The sequence below is a fragment of the Nesoenas mayeri genome (genome assembly GCF_963082525.1).
Source record: "Nesoenas mayeri genome assembly, chromosome: 10".
NCBI classification, from domain to species: Eukaryota; Metazoa; Chordata; class Aves; order Columbiformes; family Columbidae; genus Nesoenas; species Nesoenas mayeri.
The window spans coordinates 6,291,062-6,309,669 of NC_137560.1; the positions used below are offsets into that span (position 1 = coordinate 6,291,062).

The 18,608-nt window shown below is 38.5% G+C and overlaps 1 protein-coding gene across 6 annotated transcripts in view; it reads right to left on the reverse strand.

Annotated features, from left to right (window-relative positions):
* The window catches only part of IARS1 (isoleucyl-tRNA synthetase 1), a 106,199-nt gene that overhangs the window by 69,102 nt on the left and 18,489 nt on the right, over positions 1-18,608 (reverse strand). For all 6 annotated transcript variants that reach the window (XM_080350829.1, XM_080350824.1, XM_080350825.1 and 3 more), the window contains 7 exons: positions 16,358-16,475; positions 14,102-14,249; positions 11,992-12,079; positions 9,028-9,088; positions 7,551-7,646; positions 2,594-2,716; positions 1,133-1,224 (listed from right to left, as the gene is read on the reverse strand). In XM_080350829.1, coding sequence (XP_080206955.1) covers positions 1,133-1,224; positions 2,594-2,716; positions 7,551-7,646; positions 9,028-9,088; positions 11,992-12,079; positions 14,102-14,249; positions 16,358-16,475 — 726 coding nt within the window. The remainder of the gene's footprint in view (positions 1-1,132; positions 1,225-2,593; positions 2,717-7,550; positions 7,647-9,027; positions 9,089-11,991; positions 12,080-14,101; positions 14,250-16,357; positions 16,476-18,608) is intronic.

Below are 18,608 nucleotides of genomic sequence, written 5' to 3' on the forward strand. Positions count from 1 at the left end.
TGCAATAAAGCAGTTTAATACAACATTCCTTCTAAAAAATTACTCAAGTTTCTTATATTACATTGTTCAATGATTCATGTATATTTATGTGTGCATTTCTCGATTTTGACAACAAAATTTCAAAAGCAGTTGCATACATTTAAAACCAGAGGCCACTTTACCAGAAAAATGCTTCATTGCTAAATTAAATTTGCCTAATCTGTATTTCTTGCAACCAAATCTTACGATGTTTGTTGACTCTATTGAAGGCCCTTGGAGATACGCACATGGAGTCCCCCTGCAAGCTCCGCAGAATTCCCAGTCTGACAAGGAAGATTCACTGTGCTGAATCATCTTCCTGACATTCCAGAGTTCACCTTGAATTTCTAGCTGACGAAACCCAAACATTTCTAAGGTCCCCACAGATACTGTAAACATGTCAACTGCTGTTTCTAATCAGAGACAGAACTATTGTTCATGAACTCGATTCAGCAACGACTGAACAGAAAAATGTGTTTATGTATTACACTTACCACCCACTGCAGTGGATAAGTGCTAACTTCGATTTTAATCAACAATATAGAAATTGTTACATTATAAGCAACTGCGTTCTACCAGACTCCAAAGAAAGAAGTAATTTTACGAGATTAAAAGTAACTCTGATAACAGCTGTAATACACCAATTGTATCCAAAACCATGGAAAGTCAGAACACAAATACACACACTTAAAGCTATTCTGCAATATACTTATTTGTATATAACTCAAAGGTTATGAAAATATCCTTTTCCACCAGTGTTTATCTGTTTAGAAAATTAGCTTTTTTAGACTTCCTACAGTCATCTTCAAAGGGTAGTGAGCAGTGCTACATGCAACACTGGTAAACAAGAACTACAAAAACACATCTGTAAAATTGTAATAGAAAAAAATCTGCAGCATTACATTTAAATTCAACAGACTTATGGTAAAAAAAAAAAATCAATTTACTTCACTATTAAACCAGAATTGGAGCTCTCCTAATTCACTATTCTTGATTCCCGTTACTTTTAGTCTTCCTAAAAAAATTAAGTAGGTCAAGTGAGGGGAAAAATAAGACAAATCTGAAGAACTACTCAGTTAGAACCCTCAGTCTTAAAGCCATATGCCCTTCTTACCTCCAGCAGAAAGGATAGCTGTGTTTGAAACTACTGCTGTGAACCAGTCTGCCTTTTTCTTTCAGTAATTTAATGATGTTCTTGTCTGCATCCTAAAATGACAGAACAGAAATTTTTCTTAGAATTCCAATTTCACAATTTCAGTAAGCTACTATAGGATTTGTCTCCAATACCCAAATTAAGAAAACCCCTATAAAATAACCCAGTATTTAGACAGACAAAAAGCTTCTATACAATTCATGCACTTACTGCAGCGGCACTGGAAAACACTAAATTTAGAGATTTACTTGCTCTGCAAATCCTGGTATACACCATCAGATCCTTTTGGCCCTCAACACTGTTTCCACATACAACGGTGTACAAAATTCAAATTTTCTGTAGCATTAATACAAGCCGGAACTCGTTATTTAATATCTTAAATCTTTTATTGAGTCTTCTGATTTTGTGGCAGGAAGCCACATAGTGCTTCTTACCTAATATTTGGACTTCACTACAACATATTCCTCTAATGTGACTATAGTTAGAGAAGTTGAAGCACGTTTTATTATCATTTACTAACTAAACAGGATTTGCATTCTAAGCTAAAAACAAAAGTTGAAAATTAATAATTGAAGACCATCTACTGAACAAGTGTCAACACAACATTAAGAAAGGAAAAAACAAAGATTTATGATACAGTCATGTTCATTAGCTAAGAATTCAGCATCATATTTTCCAAGAGTCTTAAGTTCAGATTCCTGCCAGCAAGAAGATAAATATGTGGCCTCCAGTGTTCCCTTATTGCCTTAATACGTAGCAGGAAGCAACAATAGCTGTTTGAGTTAAAATGCAACACAAGATTTCTGTGTCTTTTTCAAGTAAATTGTGTTTACAGGCTCATGCTTTGCTATCAAACCGCGGCAGCAGGAAACTGAATAAAAACAATTTATTTTCTTAGCACTGAGAACTACAGAGGCACCCATTGCTATGGATCTGTGCCTGGAGTTCTGCAACTGCCTTGCACATGGCAAGTAAATCCACGTCGCAACACATCCCACAAGTGGGGAAAATGAGTGCATTTCTCTCCTCTAACAAGTCATGTTACACTAACTGGGTGGTATAAACTTAGTGACGACATCTGTGAATTCAGAAGTCATCCAGAGGTAAGGGAGGCCTCCGCTCACTCGCCTAGGGACCACAGGCATAACATTTCCATAAGAAACAAGGGAAAAACGAGACTTTCTCCACAGTAAATGCAAAGAGAGACTCCTCTCCACTTTCTCTACTAGATACACAGTATTAGTGACATTTCAAATTATTTATTTTTCAGATATTGTAATAAACAATTGTTGCAAATGTTAAAACACATTTTCAATTTTTCCAGATACCAAAGACAAAGCCACTAAGAGAAAAGAACACTTTTACCATATAAAAAATTTATCTTGAATAAAATAGTAATTTACTGTCTCCAAGACCACTAACCTTCACATACTGTCCAGCAAAGTCAGTCACTTCTGCTGTGAAGCAGCCTGATGCGTCAACAGGACAAACAGGCACAGAATCTTTCTGAATAATATTAAAATCCATGCAGACTCTGTAATCATCCTACAAAAGAGAGAAGTACCAAGTTGCAGAAATACAAAATACTGGTTAAAATATCCATCCCTGGAAAAAAAAGTTAAATATTAAATAGAAAATGTGATCACTGGACAAGAATACTGAAACACTCAGCCTTCACTAACCCAAATATGCATAGGAAAAGATGTATTTTACAGGACTGTACTTTTATTCCTCACAGAAATCATAATTTCTTCACTGTATTTGTTTTCTCTCACCTAGTAGAGGGGATACATGCATATATATACACATCTTAGGCGTGCATGTACACACATACATACATGTAGCCAACAGCTTCAGGCTACTATCAGATAGCAAAGGAACTGACCACCACTACATCACGCTCCTGTACTACTCAGACACTCCTCTGTTTAGCACACAAGCCTGCACGGCATTTTTCCGAAGGCAGTGTGTTTACATTTAGTTCCAGAACTCCACACAAGAAATGCAATTTTCTGAATGTCTTAATGATCTGAAGCCTTTGAATCTGTATTTCTCAATCTTTATTGGCCAATAGGCAACACTATTGACCAAGCACCACACACATGGACAACATCACAGTTGATTTCCCTGGCCAGCCTCTGTTTCAATTTTTAATTTCCTGTAGCAGTAAGGAAAGGAAAAAAAAAATTGAGAGAGAGAGGGAAAAAAAAAGAAAAAAACTGAAAGGAAAATAGGCTACTTCAGACTTTTCATGAACATAAATAAACAACAATGGTATCTTAAAAAAAAAGGCAAAACAAAATTGTTAGGGGAATGGGAAAGTTCAGATTTTAATTTCAAGTCTGAAGTCAAAGTAAGGCTGTACCTTGAGCAGTGATCACTCCACATTACCCACCTCTGCCCAAGGTCAAGGAAACACTACTGGGGTGGAAGGAGAACAGAGAAGTGGGCAGTTGCAGATCAGTCACTCTCAGCACGTTCACAGAATTGCTTAATTTTCCTCACAGAGCAAGACCCTGTCTAAGCCTGCAGCAAGCCAGGCTGATTTTTGAGTCTTGGCAGTTCCTATATCGTTGCTCTGGCAAATGGGGGAAACCACAGACTGCAGGGGCAAAAACTTAAGTTTTGTGTAGTGTGAAACAGAAGCTGCAGTGACCCTGCCCACCAAACCTGGCAGCAGTTCAACTGTTACTCTTAGAGCTCATTCACCTTTTGTAAAGCAAGAACACTGCAGCTACTTCACAGGAGCTGCACTCTATAGCAATTTGTCCACCTTGATCAAGGAGGCCACACCAGAATCAAGTGTGTAAGTAAGCAAGTGCTCCACAGTTAACAGAATTTTTCTTTCCTAGATAGAACCAATATTGGTGAGTCAACTTTGCAGTGACAGAGCAGGGTTTCCAGATCCTTTCTGTAGTCCTCAGCCTTTACCTCCAGCCCTACTCACTAGTCCCTGTAGTTACCAGCTCCCTCAAGCCAGATGCGGCAGATGTTGCTCGTTGATCCACAGTACCCTTTACAATGATGAAATTCTTCCGCAGCAGTCATGGAGCTGACTACTTCCTGTACCATGGCATTAACATGTAGAAACAGCTACAGCACTGACTTACTCTGGGCCATAGTCTCCCCCCAGCCCTCAGCAGCTGCAGACAGCCAGCACGATTATTCAGCCTCCCCTGGGTCAACCTGCTTCTTCAGTCAATAGATTAACTGAGATAAGCCCATTCTCAGTCAAGACCTTTGATCAGCTATTACTGCTGAGCTGCAGCAAGCAGACTGCCGTGGTTAAAATGTAGGCCAGATGACAGAACTAACGTCAACCCTGATTTGGCAGCGAATTGTAAAAGACTTTGAAGAAGCAGCCAGGAAAGACTACAAAGCTTGGCAAGCACACAACCCAGCTAAAACATAACGACAAACCTTCCTCTTCACAGGACCTGGGTCAAGAGGCGGTTCAGTTCGATTTGCATCGTTGATACAGACAATGATATATAAAGGGCTTTGCTATTTTGGTTTTCTACAGTTAGTTCCTTTCTTTTGAAGAACTGGAACTTGAATGTAAAAAAGCCTTCCATACTGATCTGCCATTTGATTTAATTAAGATTTGCTTCAGTAACCACAAGCCAAGAATATATTCAGGCACATATAGAAATCCACAAATGCTAAGCTCCACTGGAAAGCTAAGATGAATTTCAGTTCTTTCAAGGAGAGAAGTCACAGTGTTCAGTTTCATACCCCTGCCACCGTTAGGTCTCTCGAAAGATTACAAATTAAAGTTAAAAGTCATACACAGAACGAATGAAACAGAAGCTATTAAACAGCTAACTGATGAGAACTCAAAGCTTTTCTATCTGAAATTTACAAAAACAAAACAAAAACATGAAGTCAAAATGTTCACCTTCAGCACCCCTTGCAAAAAAAAAAAGTTTTTGCAATTTACCAAAATAAAAGTGCAACAGTAGCATATCTATGAAACTTCTGTGACTCAGTCTGTGTCTATACTGAGAAGAATAGGGCTTGCATGCAAATTAAAATGTTAAAGCTTTTAAAGCTGACTCTAGATACATCTACACGTGATGAACTGCATTAGTGTCATGTTAATTTGGAGGTACAACCACTTTACAGAGTTTTTCATACAGGTTTGTCTTGTTCTGTGAGCTTTAATTTCGATTGCCTTTGAACTGAAATAATAGAGCGCTCTGATACCGTGTGGCAGCTTGTATTTGGCAAAAGCATCACAGAAGACAATGAAACTACAAATCCTGGAACTAAATAAAGGTGAATTTTTACTTTACATTTTGCTGGAGAAGAATACATTTCTAAGCTATCATCAATACAGAATATGTGTCAGTAAGTAGAATTAAAAAAAAAAAAAAAAAAAAAGAAAAACATACCTCCTATCTATCCCTATTTATCAAAGGGACTGACTGAACACTGAGGGGAAGGGATGCAGAGAAGATAGACTTTCTGTGAGACTCTGCTCTTTTTCCTTCTCCTCTGACCCTTGCCTCCTGCTCCACTCACCCTCTTTCCTGTTCACCTTCAACATCACAGTAAAGGAATTCACAGAGAAGCCAAGTAACAGCAGGCAGTCCTTCCTACAATCATGAGTTATCTCCCTTCTTTCAACTAAGATTCTCTACCTTACGGCAAACATTTATCCCAATGTATGTAACACTCAGTGTTCTATACAGAGCCTACTGTACAACGATGAATTTCTGAACCTAAACTAGAACCCCTTGTGAACAAAAATAATCTGTGGTCTGTCAAAAGTGAACTACGTGCATCCCAAAAGAAAAAGGTAGCAGCATTAAGTGCAACATATACAATGCCACTTCCTTCTCAAGGCAGCATATCCAGTTACCTCAGGTCTATGCATCACACGCTATAAAGTCAAGTTGTTCCCTAGCTAACAAGTGCAAAGTTTTTGTTGTGATGTTAATGTACTTTTTCCTCACATAAATACTTTATGCATTTTTTAGTTTGCAATGCATTTAACTGATACTCTCATGTTTAAAAATATAAAATGGTTTTAAAGACAACTGCTGACTTCCCAGGAGACAGAGACAAAAGATTTCTTTTTTCTTTGTATTTGCCCAAGTCTGTGGGCTTGTAACAAAAATCGAACAACGGAGGGGAGATAATCTTTGCTCTAACTGGCCACACAGGCTTTCCAACAAACAAACTGGACTGTGCAAATCCAGCAGCCAAGGGAAAGTTTCTTCCAGGGCTCCTTTTCTATTTGCAGCCTATTCCGCTCTTTTACTCCACCTCCTCCAGCCTCAAAACCAATCTGTTCCCTCACCCCTCAGTCAAGTCCTTGCAAGATTCAGCTATCAGGGAATATGTGAGGTGCAAGCAGTGTGATAAGATTTAGACACCTTAAGACTCTGAGTTTCTTTATTAACTAGTAACATATAGCCCAGAATTATTTTCTTTATTCACAGCTGTATAAAGCTTGGACATTTTTTCATGTCAATGTTGATCTTGACAAGGCAAACACCACCACAATGGAGGCACCCTTCAGAAAAATGAATTATAAAAAAAGAAATGGATGGGATGTTCCACATGAATACAAAGAAGTCTATTACTAATGCCAAGAGTTTCTGGAAATGATGATATAGCTTGTGGTCCAGGGATCGCTAATTGCTGGGCATTGGCAGCTCTATTGCAAGTTTTTTGAGGGCATCTTTGCATAACAGCTGAAGACAGGACACTACAAAAAGGATAATGAGTCTGGCTACTGCATTTACTTCCTCTGTCTAAAAACTGAAATGATGAAATCCATGAAAAATTATCCCTCTTAACCTTCAGAGGAACAGACTAAAGGAAAGGACAATAAAAACACAAAAAAGAATGGAGTACAACAAAATCCTTTTACACCAAGGGATAAAGTCTCAGTACAAAAGCAGGCAAAGCATTTTTTTATTCTCTAAAAGCCCAATGTGTAATGAAATTGAAATGCTGAAGAGGGGCAGTGTGAGGAGCAGAACTGCTGTTACCATCCAAAATTACCACTTACCAAAGCCAGTTTTGATGATCAGTGCAACAGATCATCTCTTCTCAAAGCTGTAAATTTAGACTTTGAGAAAAGCTAAGATCAACGACACTCAGAAGATCCAGTGCTGAGCTCACATCACATAGCACAACAATAATCAAATCAAGGGACACCTAAAATCTCAGGCCTAGCACATAAAGGGTACTAGTGAGTGCAAGAACTCACTAGAATACAATGCTACATTGTCTTCTTACATTTGTAAGCAGCAAATGGGAGGATGTTTTATATCCTCCTCACCCTGATGGACAGTCCCCAGGAGCTGGAAACTCAAGAAATGCGTGTTGGAACAAAATTAATAGAACATATCTGGTTCATACTCACAGCACCAAAATAGGGGGCCTGATGTACAACACCTGTGCCTTCCTCCTCCTTCACGTAACTGTCCACTACCACAGTAAAGGCACCTTTATCTTTGCACTGCAACACAAAATATGTTTTTCTCATAAATATGTATGCATATACATATATCTCAAAACAGACTTCTTGAGAGCATGGAAGAGCCACTAGCCAACCACAAGAGTAAAAAAAATGCATTGAAAGTAACACACTAAAATGTGATATTTCTAACATTATTTCATCATTTCCCATAGCTAAGACACGCAGGCATTACGCTTCACTCAAATAGTGTCAAATGTGATGAAATCCAAGATCTGTCCAGAAGGCCTCACAGTCAATTCTTCTTCAAGACACAGATCTTCACAAAGGTCTGTGTTTAACAGACCGCAAATCAATACACTCCTGTAAGGGAGGATACAGCCAAGAAAGCTACGGGGACTCTATAGACAGAAGTCCTTGTGTTTTTATGGGTTTGGTGTTGGCTGTACATTCTGATTTTAAAAAAAGTTTGCTTCTATAGTAACACATTTTTCTTTATTTCCTCCAGAGAATGAGAAGGTAGTAAGTATCAAGTTAAAAACAAAACAACAACAACAAAAAAACCCCACGCACTGCAGTCACAGCTGAACCAAATATGTTACAAAATACTAGATTTGGCTTGTTCTGCAGAGGGATATTTTGAGAGAAGATATCCATTCAAAAATTACCCATTCCAAACCTTTACACCTGGAGCCCCATTTTTGAGATTAGGCTATGTGTTTGACCTTGCTCTGGAAATAACAGGTCCTGCTCCCTGCCAAAGTTTTCTCACCTTTACTGACTTCAGCACACGCTTCAGAACAGATGGTAGTCACAAAATCCTTCACAGGAGTCAGCAGCTGCCTGTCCAGCAGTACTGTAATCCACTTCAACTCTTTGAAATATTTAATCCCTTTTTAATCAGATTTTTTTTTTAATTTATAAATTCTCTACCCCTTCTCTTAATGCTGTATATTCTATTATCATCTGCAGTGTTATTAATTACACTAGACTTATGCAGTGCTTAAGTGCTGCACAGGTGGACATCCATAAAAATCGTATCTATCCATCTATCTCTCAGTAGTTATTTTAGCAAAGGCTTTTAACTCTTCAATGGAAAATACTACATGTCTGTGACTGTTCTCCACAATCCAGACAACAGAAGCTCACCAGATGAAAAGTTGGAAGAATGCTGCCTATTTATTAAAGTGTATTGGAAATTTCTCTGCAATCTGAAGTCAAAGTAAACAAGGGGAAAAAAAAAATAGAGAAGAAGGTCAATCTTCCATTTTTCAGCCTTTCACTAGGATTTTGAACTACTTTAATAGAACATGGGGTTGGTTATCAGGACACAAGATTTTTATAATATAAACAAGGAATACTAAGAATTGGTTTTACTTTTGTCTTTGTAACCTGTATCAAACACCAAACTTGCTCATCTTACCTGAATAAAATATTCAAAGAGTGGTTTATACTTCTTGCCTTTAAGAGCAATGCCAGGAAACCTGAGGAGAAAGATTAACATGAACACAAATTAACAACTTGAAAATTGCTATTTTTTTATTTCCTTTTTCCCCATCCCTAACAGAATTTGACAAGGCAAAGAAAATGTATTTTCTTAATAGTTTGCTTCCCATTTCTACAGCTCTTCAGCAATTTGGACTCAAGACAAAAAAACATAGCAGAGATGCATTTAGGACACGGTGACAGTCAATAGGTACAAGTGGTCTTTCAATCAAGCAATCATTGTAAATTAATGTAGGGATTAAGCATCAATAACAATCCATTTCTGGTAAAGCTGGGCAAGGAACTGCTGGATAAAACACAACTTCAATTTCATATTCACAACATCACAGCCCTATAGCTCAGCATGTCCAACAGAAACTAATAAGCACTGACCCAAACCACCTAGAAGTTCTATGCACGAAAGGATGTGATACAGGGTGTTGCAGCATTAAAGCATGGATGCCTTACTCCTTATCCTAAAGCCAGGCATCCGAGCTCTCCACAGGCATTTCGGAGAAAGGTCTACCACAGACAGGACTGACTAGGGAACCAACAGAGCCAGACAGGAAATGTAAGACAGAGACACAGCCTGTTGATCTGGCTGTCTTCAGACTCCTGACACTAGTCAAAGATGGTGATTAGGTTGGGATTTACTGCTTAGAACTCTCCTGAAAGCATTTCATCTTCCATTTCAGGAAAGAGTCTAGTTAAAATAAAAGTTTGTTTAATAGATGGGATACCTCTCTGAATGTGTCACAGCTGTGGTCTCTCCATATACTATTCTTGATTCACATCTTCCAAAACTAATGGTCAAACCATAAAACATTTGACTACTTCAAAGTGGGGAACTCTTCAAACCTGTTTCATCGCACAAAAAGAAACTCAAGTAGTATTCCATGCCAAGTTAGAGAGCATGACTCCTCAGCTCAGTATATATAATATCCACTAGGAAAAGGAGAGCTTTCTATTTTAAGGCACAGCTTTGTGGACAGTTTATATATTTTATATTACAAACAGCCTTAGGAATGTTAGAGGTGCTTAATCGGGATCAGATGAGAGAAAAGCATCCCAGTGTTCAGCAACACAGATGTGGCAAGGCTCAGATACAGAACATGAAGGCCTTGAACTGAATTTTAAAAAAAGTGTTTAAATTCTTATTTCACAGAAGTGAGAGGTAAGCGTTGTGGATCACATTCCTGATTTTCTCTTTTGATATCTGAAACATTTCATTTATCAAAGTCCTGAACTTTAAGATGAAAATTTATACAGGGCTGCTGCCTTATGACCTAAGTTACAGTAATAACATACTCATTTAAAATCCTTCATTCTCAAGAGATCAGAAATCTTTTCTGGCTTCCAAAGAATCCAAAAAGACACAACAGTGGAAAACAGTGTGAAGAAATGAAGTGGTTAATATGCAAATAGGCTAAAATGTAACACAAAGGGAGGAAAATGGTCATCACTCGTTTCATATCTACCACTGACTAAAATAACAAGCCATTCAATGGCCACAAGTGGGGCAGTATCCCAAGACCAATCCACGTGTGCAAAAAAGCAGCAGAAAGTATTCTGATAAAGATAGGAGCCATCTCATCAGCGAAACACGCAAGTATTCCCATCTGCTCTCACACAAAAACCTACCATCTGCATTCGGGAAAAAAAGGGACAGAAAAGTCAGGTTTGAGAAGGGTGGGGGGGAAGGCAGACTGGACTCGGGAATTTCAGAGCATTTAAGTACAGAAAATTTCCAGATCCCTCGATCATTCCAGCCTGCCGCCTGGTATAGAACAAGTGTCAGGAATTTCTCCCTTGAGGGCCTAACTGCCTCAGAATTTAAAAGCTATCCAAAGAGAGAAAAAACTGAAAAGCAGAAATTAGCAAGTTCATTCCCATGAACTTATATAGTTATAGATCTAAATCTTTAAAAGATCCATTCAGCTACCTCTTAATTGTCTCACATTTCACATTTGAGAGAACTAATTTATTACATAACATAAAAACTGAAGCATGACCAAAAAAATGTCAGCTTGGGAAGACTGTAGCACTAATACAGAAAGAAAAAAATATACTGCTCTGCAAGGAGAATAAAACTTGCTGGCAGCCTTACGTATAGACAAAGAAAAGTTTAAAAAAAAAAATATATATATATATGTATTTAAAAAAACAATCCAAGATTGGGAGAGTGGAAATTGGAAATACAACTTGTCAGGGACATAAGCAGCGACAACTGAAACTTGTGTACCTGTGTATGATTGTCTTAAAGAGCAGGTACTTTACAGTTCCTATGAAAACACCACAGTAAAAAAGGCCGAAATGTTTGGTGCATACCTTGACACAGAATGACTGAAATCAAGCTACATATTAAAATCTGTAACTCTCTTAAGCAAAATACCTGCATCCCTTATCCAGTCTGACTTATTAAATAAATAATTCATATTTTTCACTGAACCAAGATGAATCAGCCGTCCTCAAAAAGCATTAACGGCCACTAACTACAGAACTTTAGGCAGACCATCCTACGGAAGGAGTCTTTCCTTGTTAAAGACGGTGGTTTTGCTTTTTTATGTGGTCAGCGTTTGGACAATCTCTGGGGGTTCTTTTTAGAGCTTTAATTTACAGTGATGTCTTTCTAAGAAAACACAATGGAAAAGGAAGGACTAAGGAACCTTTTTGTTTCCCCACCACAATACAATGATTCAATGAAACTTCTATTTGTAGCTTCATGTATAAGACCAATTTGTTCTACTACATTTCAATCTCTTCTATAAATTTTTGCAAGATATACACGCTTGCAGAGAAACCAATCTTTAGATAACTGCAAAATCCAACTTCTTGAAGCATTTAACTTCTGATCTTTAAAAATACAGGAACTTAACAAGTGTGTAATAATTTATGTACTTGCCTGTCAAGTACCTCATATTCGCTGTCAGATTTGTACAGTGCGATCAGCCTGGATTCCATCAAAATGTAAATCTTTCCTGTGGCATTATCTAGAATGTAAAATAAAATAGAAAGTGACATAAATCTCAGTAACAATACCCTCACTTGCAGCATTACAAAACCTTTCAATTTATGCAAGATGGCATCCTATTGGCTGTAATACTGCCCAGAATAATCTGGCTGATCAACCACTGGTTTTCAGCTGCTTCTTCCCCATATTGCCACTTAATGAACACTTTTCAAAAGTTAAGTTTCAACAGAAACCACAGGATGAAACTGATGTTCAGTGTTTGTTTCTGTTTGAGAAGAAAAAATAACCTATCATTTTGCCAAAGGAAAGCCATTGAAAAGTTTTAGTACATGTAACTGAAACTGAGGGAAACAACTGGAAGATGGACAATTACTACATAAAATCAATACTATTAAGTGACATTAGGGATAACAATTGCACTTTATGCTGCCTTTCTAAGATTTACTATTCCAATCAATGTTATGCTTGGATTTCTTTTTAAAGGCAATAAATACAGATTAAAAGTGAAACGTTAGAAAGGAAACCCATTTTCTAGCCCCAAAGCCCTGATCTCTTAACTTCAATGACAAATTTTATTCAGACTACTACCCTACCAATTTAGTCAGGTCACTATCCCACCAGCAGACTCCAGGCCAAAGACATCCGAACCCAACAGCTCAGCACCTCACGCAGGTATAAGTGGCATTTCTGGAAGTATTCAATAACTCTTTCTGAGATGACTGAGTTTGTTAAAACCTCTGAAAATCAAAACATTTAATTCTCTCTTAAAACAAAGAAAACCCAAACATGGAATCCACTGTAAAGGCCCCTGCAGCTTCTCACGTTTAACATCACCTTAGGCACACGTAAGATTCATGCGGTCATGTTGAAACTGGAAATTATACCAATTATTTGGCTTTTTTTTTTTTTAACTCCAGATTAAATGCCATCATTACTTTGAATATCTCTTCCCTCCCCCACCCTTATTTTTCCCTTATTTTTTTTAAGCATACACTAAAAAGTCAGAGCAGGTGAGAAGTTTGGAAGAACCTGAAAACAGCAACACAAGAAATAGTTCCACCCAAATTCCTGCTTATTTTTCAATTTAAATTTTGAAAAAAATAAAAGGGGGGGAAGTTTTGTAGATGAAGATATAATTAAAGACAACTGCATTTCAAGGATAAAATAAATTCCTTTCCTGCCAACTGAAAACAATGGAACCGTAAACCCCAGAAAAATACTTGATGCAGTAATGAGAAAAGCAACAGCCCACGTTGTGTGGACACTCTACATCAGGGGCATCAAACTCATTTTTACCAGGGGCCGCATCAGCCTTGTGGTTGCCTTCAAAGGGCCAAATGTAATGTTAAGAGTGTATAAATGTTTCACACCCCTGCCCTACATGGTCTGTTGCATAGAGCTCCTGAGGTGCTGGGTGCTCTCACCAAAGAGATTACCTTATAGCACAACTTCTGTAGCCAGGCACACCCAACTTGGTCCATAAATAAGCCAAAAGGCACTTGGTCAAACGTCTTGCATTGGAAGCCACAATATGTACCTTGCCTGATGTCTGTGCTAAAAACCACACTTCAGTCAGGCTGAGATTAGCATATGGCATCTTAGCTCTGTCATGGGTTAGGGGTACAGAGACGTTCAGTCACTGCAAGCTGGCTGTCATACAGCAGGAACTTGTCCATGAGTCTGAGCCCCCAAAAATGAGGGGAGAAGAAATGTTGGGGACACCCAGTCACACATCCATGTCTCTCAAATATAGTGTGACTTTAAGAAGACAGCTAAAACATTTGCTCTTGTTCTTTATTTCATCTATCAATATTTTTTAAGGAACGGTCCTCACAATGCATGTAAAATAAAAGGAGCACAGCAGTCAGAAATCATCAGCCATGTAGGAAGTAAATCTCATACTTCAAAATATCACTGATCCAACCCCAGCAAAGTCCTATAAATTTAGCATAAACCAGTCTATTGTACAAAACATAAGTACATATTCACAGGCACTGAAGAAAGAAGTGTTAATTATATGTCACCTTCAATTAATACTTGCCTCTCAATTTTATATATTGCAATTCTGGATTGACGCAAAGGGCCAAATTACTAGGCAAGGTCCAAGGAGTAGTGGTCCAAGCAACAATAGAAACACTTGCATCTTCATCCAGTGGGAAGCTCACAACCACTGAAGGATCTTGAACATCCTTAAAAACAAGATAAAGCCAAAGGGGGAAAAAAAGGGAAGGGGAGAAGGTTTACTGCATGTCTTAGTGAGAGAATACAAATTTAGGAAACGGTCACTATTACTGCCATCCACCAAAATCTATCTTGCCATTTGCCTAGTTTATCACTGCAGCGATAGAAGGTCAAGCGGCAACATAAGACAGTGCAAACTGTCGGCCCAGCAAGGCCAGGGGTTCAAAATTTGGATTAGCAGTGAGATTGAGAATTAGCTGCCAAAACACCAAAGAGAGCTGACTGACAGTTCCCTCAGGTACTCCTTATAATCCCATTTTAAAAGTTTATAATCAATCTCAGCTGTCAAGAAAAATCAGCATTTTCTCAGATATTGCTACAGAAAGTCTTTTCCCACCTTTTCCCTTAGAGTCAGGGAACAGGAAGAACAGCCATCACTTCAGAAGATGAAATCTCTTAAGAAGCTCTTGTTAACACAGGAAAAAAGTTTGGGCTACTTAAAACAAGAGTCCATCAATATTTAAGAGTAAAAAAAAAAAAAAAATCTCAGGGAAGGAGACCTTTGTCAGCTATTCTATAAAATTTTGCCTTCAAATGAGTCAAAAGAATCCCCTGAAAACAAGTTTTTCTTTCAGACAAGCACGACCCTATTCAGTCATTTCACATACTATGAAAAACAGATTGAAAATGCAAGTCTGATCTTACAAATGTGAAATTTTCACTATTAATTTTAAGCCCCCAAAAAACAGGCATGCAGACCCTCAGCACAGGAATAAGTCCTATTCCCTTGCCATGTCTAGCGCAAGGTTTCCGTGCAGCATCATGGAACAGTTCACGGCCTCGTGGGACAGGCAGCTATTTCTGTCTAAGCCAAGGGCTGCTCCAGAGGGAGTTTTCTGTGAACATCTGCTGCAGTCAGCAGTAAAACATAAATATTACATAACTCCCAAACCACGCTCAATACCAAGTAAAGATCGAGCAATCACTACGGTTCTGTCTCTACCAGTTGTTAAAGAACACTGTAGGCTATTCACTTTGTTTTCTGAAGCACTAACTTAACCACTTGGATAAAAGCAACTAGCAAGCCATAAAAAATAACATGCAGGCTGCTCGGTAGCAGCATTGTATAATGTTTAATTCACTGACAACGGCAGTGGCCCTACAAATAGGATGTGGTGCCAGTCCACAGTCCACAAATCAGTGTATTTATGGTCTGTCCACAGCGAACACATGATAGGCATGTTGGCGTGTAACTAGGGATTCTCCCTCCTAAAAAGTCTGAGAAAAAATAACAAGGCAATCGGTAGTTAAACCAAACTGGACACCAGGACCGATCTAGGCAAATACCCATTCCAGGCTGTTATTCACAGACCACATTTCAGTGTGTGTACCATCATTACCTCATGTGTGATATAAATGAGACACTCCCCCCAAATCCTGATTTACTGAGTTCAGCAAGGCAGAGAAACTGGACAGCAGCAAAAAACCTTTTATTCTGCCTTATGAGAGATAAATTAATTTTAAATCCTTCTCTGAATTGCCCCATGCTCATCTAGGACACTTTTGAACATCAATCTTCTGTCAGGATAGATTTTTCTAACTTCCAACAGAAAGACAATTAACATTTCAGCCAAATTCTTTGGGAAAATAAGACTGACACACACATAAAAATCACACACACGTGCATACACACACTCTCTCACACAGTTAAAAACACCATCTCCCACCAACCAGGAAAGGCCTTTAGCACATTGACCACAGTAAGGCATTTGACACAGTTTCCCACAGCATCCTTACAGCTAAACTGAGGGAGTGTGGTCTGGATGACCAGGTAGTGAGGTGGGCTGTGAACTGGCTGAAGGAAAGAAGCCAGAGAGTTGTGGTCAATGGGGCAGAGTCCAGTTGGAGGTCTGTACCTAGTGCAGTGCCTCAGGGGTCAGTACTGGGGCCTGTATTATTCAATATATTCATCAATGACTTAGATGAGGGAATGGAGTGTACTATCAGCAAGTTTGCTGATGACACCAAGCAAAAAATACTAAAGCTTTCCAAATCCAAATTGAAGACAACAGAGAAATCCAATTGCAACATATATTGTCCACATAAACTGACTCACCTTGTAGTTCTGATGGGACTCAAAGTTGGACAGTGGGGTGTTGCATGCAGTTGAAAAAGGCATGACCTTCACACCTCTATACACCAGTCCTTTGTCATACAGTTGCTTGAAAACCCACCTGGAAGTAAACAAAGAACATGGAATAGCGCTTGGCATTTCAGATTTGGTAAACCAGCTGCAAAATGAGGTCCTGCTCTAAATGGAGTGCTGTTTTGAATGCCTTTTTTAAACAATCAATCATCAACTAGAGACAATATTTGCAAGTCAAAAGGAAAGAGAAATTGATTACATCTGTATTTCTGGCTGATTCTTAGCTGATTCTACCAGCTTGGTTTTCCCATGCACTGACTGCACAGCCCATAGCACTCTGATGAAAAAAATCCATATTGCTGATTAATCTTTCTCAAATTTCTTGAATACAAAGACCACCTGAAATTTGAACTACTAATAAAGCTGAAATCAGTCATAAATTAGAGAGAAGACCTATAGCGACACAGCAGCTCACTTGTTACATGATCTTAAGCACCTACTACAGCAACCACTGCTACAGAAGAGAGATAGATACAGGTCAGAGATACCTGAAACCCACCCCAAGTAAATCCTGAGCCTTTTTCACAAGAAGGCACAGCTGACCATGCAAAGCTGTGAACTCAGTTTTATGGTCCCACAATTTACATTCATGTTCTCCTTTATTAGCTCATCTCACTCTGGACTCAGTTGCTGTCCTAGATCACAGTCTAACATCAAGCTTTAACTCTGCTTATGAAATCTTCAATACAGCCTGTAGCATACTTAGATCCTTATGTCTTCTTGAAATAATCAAGTCAGCACATAATATTACAATATGACAAATTGAGTCAATGCTCAAGATGAACGGAAACTAGAAAAGTTCACATGGCAACTCACCAAATGTCCACGTGACAGACAAAACCCTGTTTCTTTGTATCAGAATATTGCAGAATTTTCTAAAGGATCATCAACATTTATCGGCTTATAAGGTCTCACTGACTTGCATGCTTAGCGGTATAGCCTGCACGTTGGCTACTTTAAAAGTAAAGGCAGGAGAGGACAAGGCTCAAATAATCATGCCAAATTCAACTAAAAAAAAATCAGAGTTTCCGCAGAATCTGGTGATTTCAAATTCCGCATCCAAATTGTTCCAACACTGCTGTCTATAAAAACTTTACTCAGACTGTTTTCAAACCATTTTGATCACTTTTCTGGGTCCCTTTCCAGATAAATAGCTCATTGCTAAGCAACCAACCCCATCCTGGCAAGCAGCACTTTCTGCAGGCTGTCATTTTGTGCTTGAGAATTTGGACCTGCATTTAAGTCAGTGTCTTGCCTTCTATGTTTTAAGTCCTAACCTTTAAGACAAAACGCAAGCAGATTATTGCACTGATTTCTATCTGCAGCCTGAAACAAGAACAACAAAAGATATACACTGGCTTGTCACAAAAGTCATACAGTGTCCTAATCAGAATAATCATCCTGCAGATCAGACAGCTGGAGAAAATACAGACTGTCCTGTGGAGAAGACATGCAGTTCACTCATTCATCCATGGGCCTCTAGTAAAAGTCCAACATTTCCTATGAGTGGTCACTAACATAAGAAGAATTAAACAAGCTCTAAAATGGATAAAGGCTAAGAGACCCTCAGCAGCATCAAGTTGTGCCACAGAGGAGCCAAACCCATAAGTATTTCAGAGCTGTGCCTTACCTCACACACACAACAGTAACCTTGTTAAAGTTACACATGTCATCCACAGGCAAGTTGTGGCTGCCTGACCCCTAACTCAAATTCAAAACACAGCAGTGAGTGCAGAGACTGTATCCACTCAAACTTGCATTGCATAAATATACATCAGTCTTTTCTATAAATGATTCATGAATACAGTTTCATCAGCTTTCAGCATATACATTTGAGCTGGCTAATTGCAGAAGTTTTCGTGCAAGTTAAAAAAAATTAAATCTACCATCTCAGAGCATAATTAATGCAGCCTGTGACAAGTGACAGCAGTTATACTGAAGGTGTTCCACTTGCCTTTCAAAAAGAGTTAAGCGAAATATCTATAGAAAAAAGCTTCACTTTAGCTCTGCTTTCTAAAGAACACTGCCTACTAACAGCATAGAAGAAAACTACTCAGAGAAACACTGAATATTTAATTGAGCTGTAAATATAAGTGCAAACTTTAGGAAAGGTGAACACTAGATGGAGCTGCCAAGTTAAAAATCCAAGCCAGCATCTCCC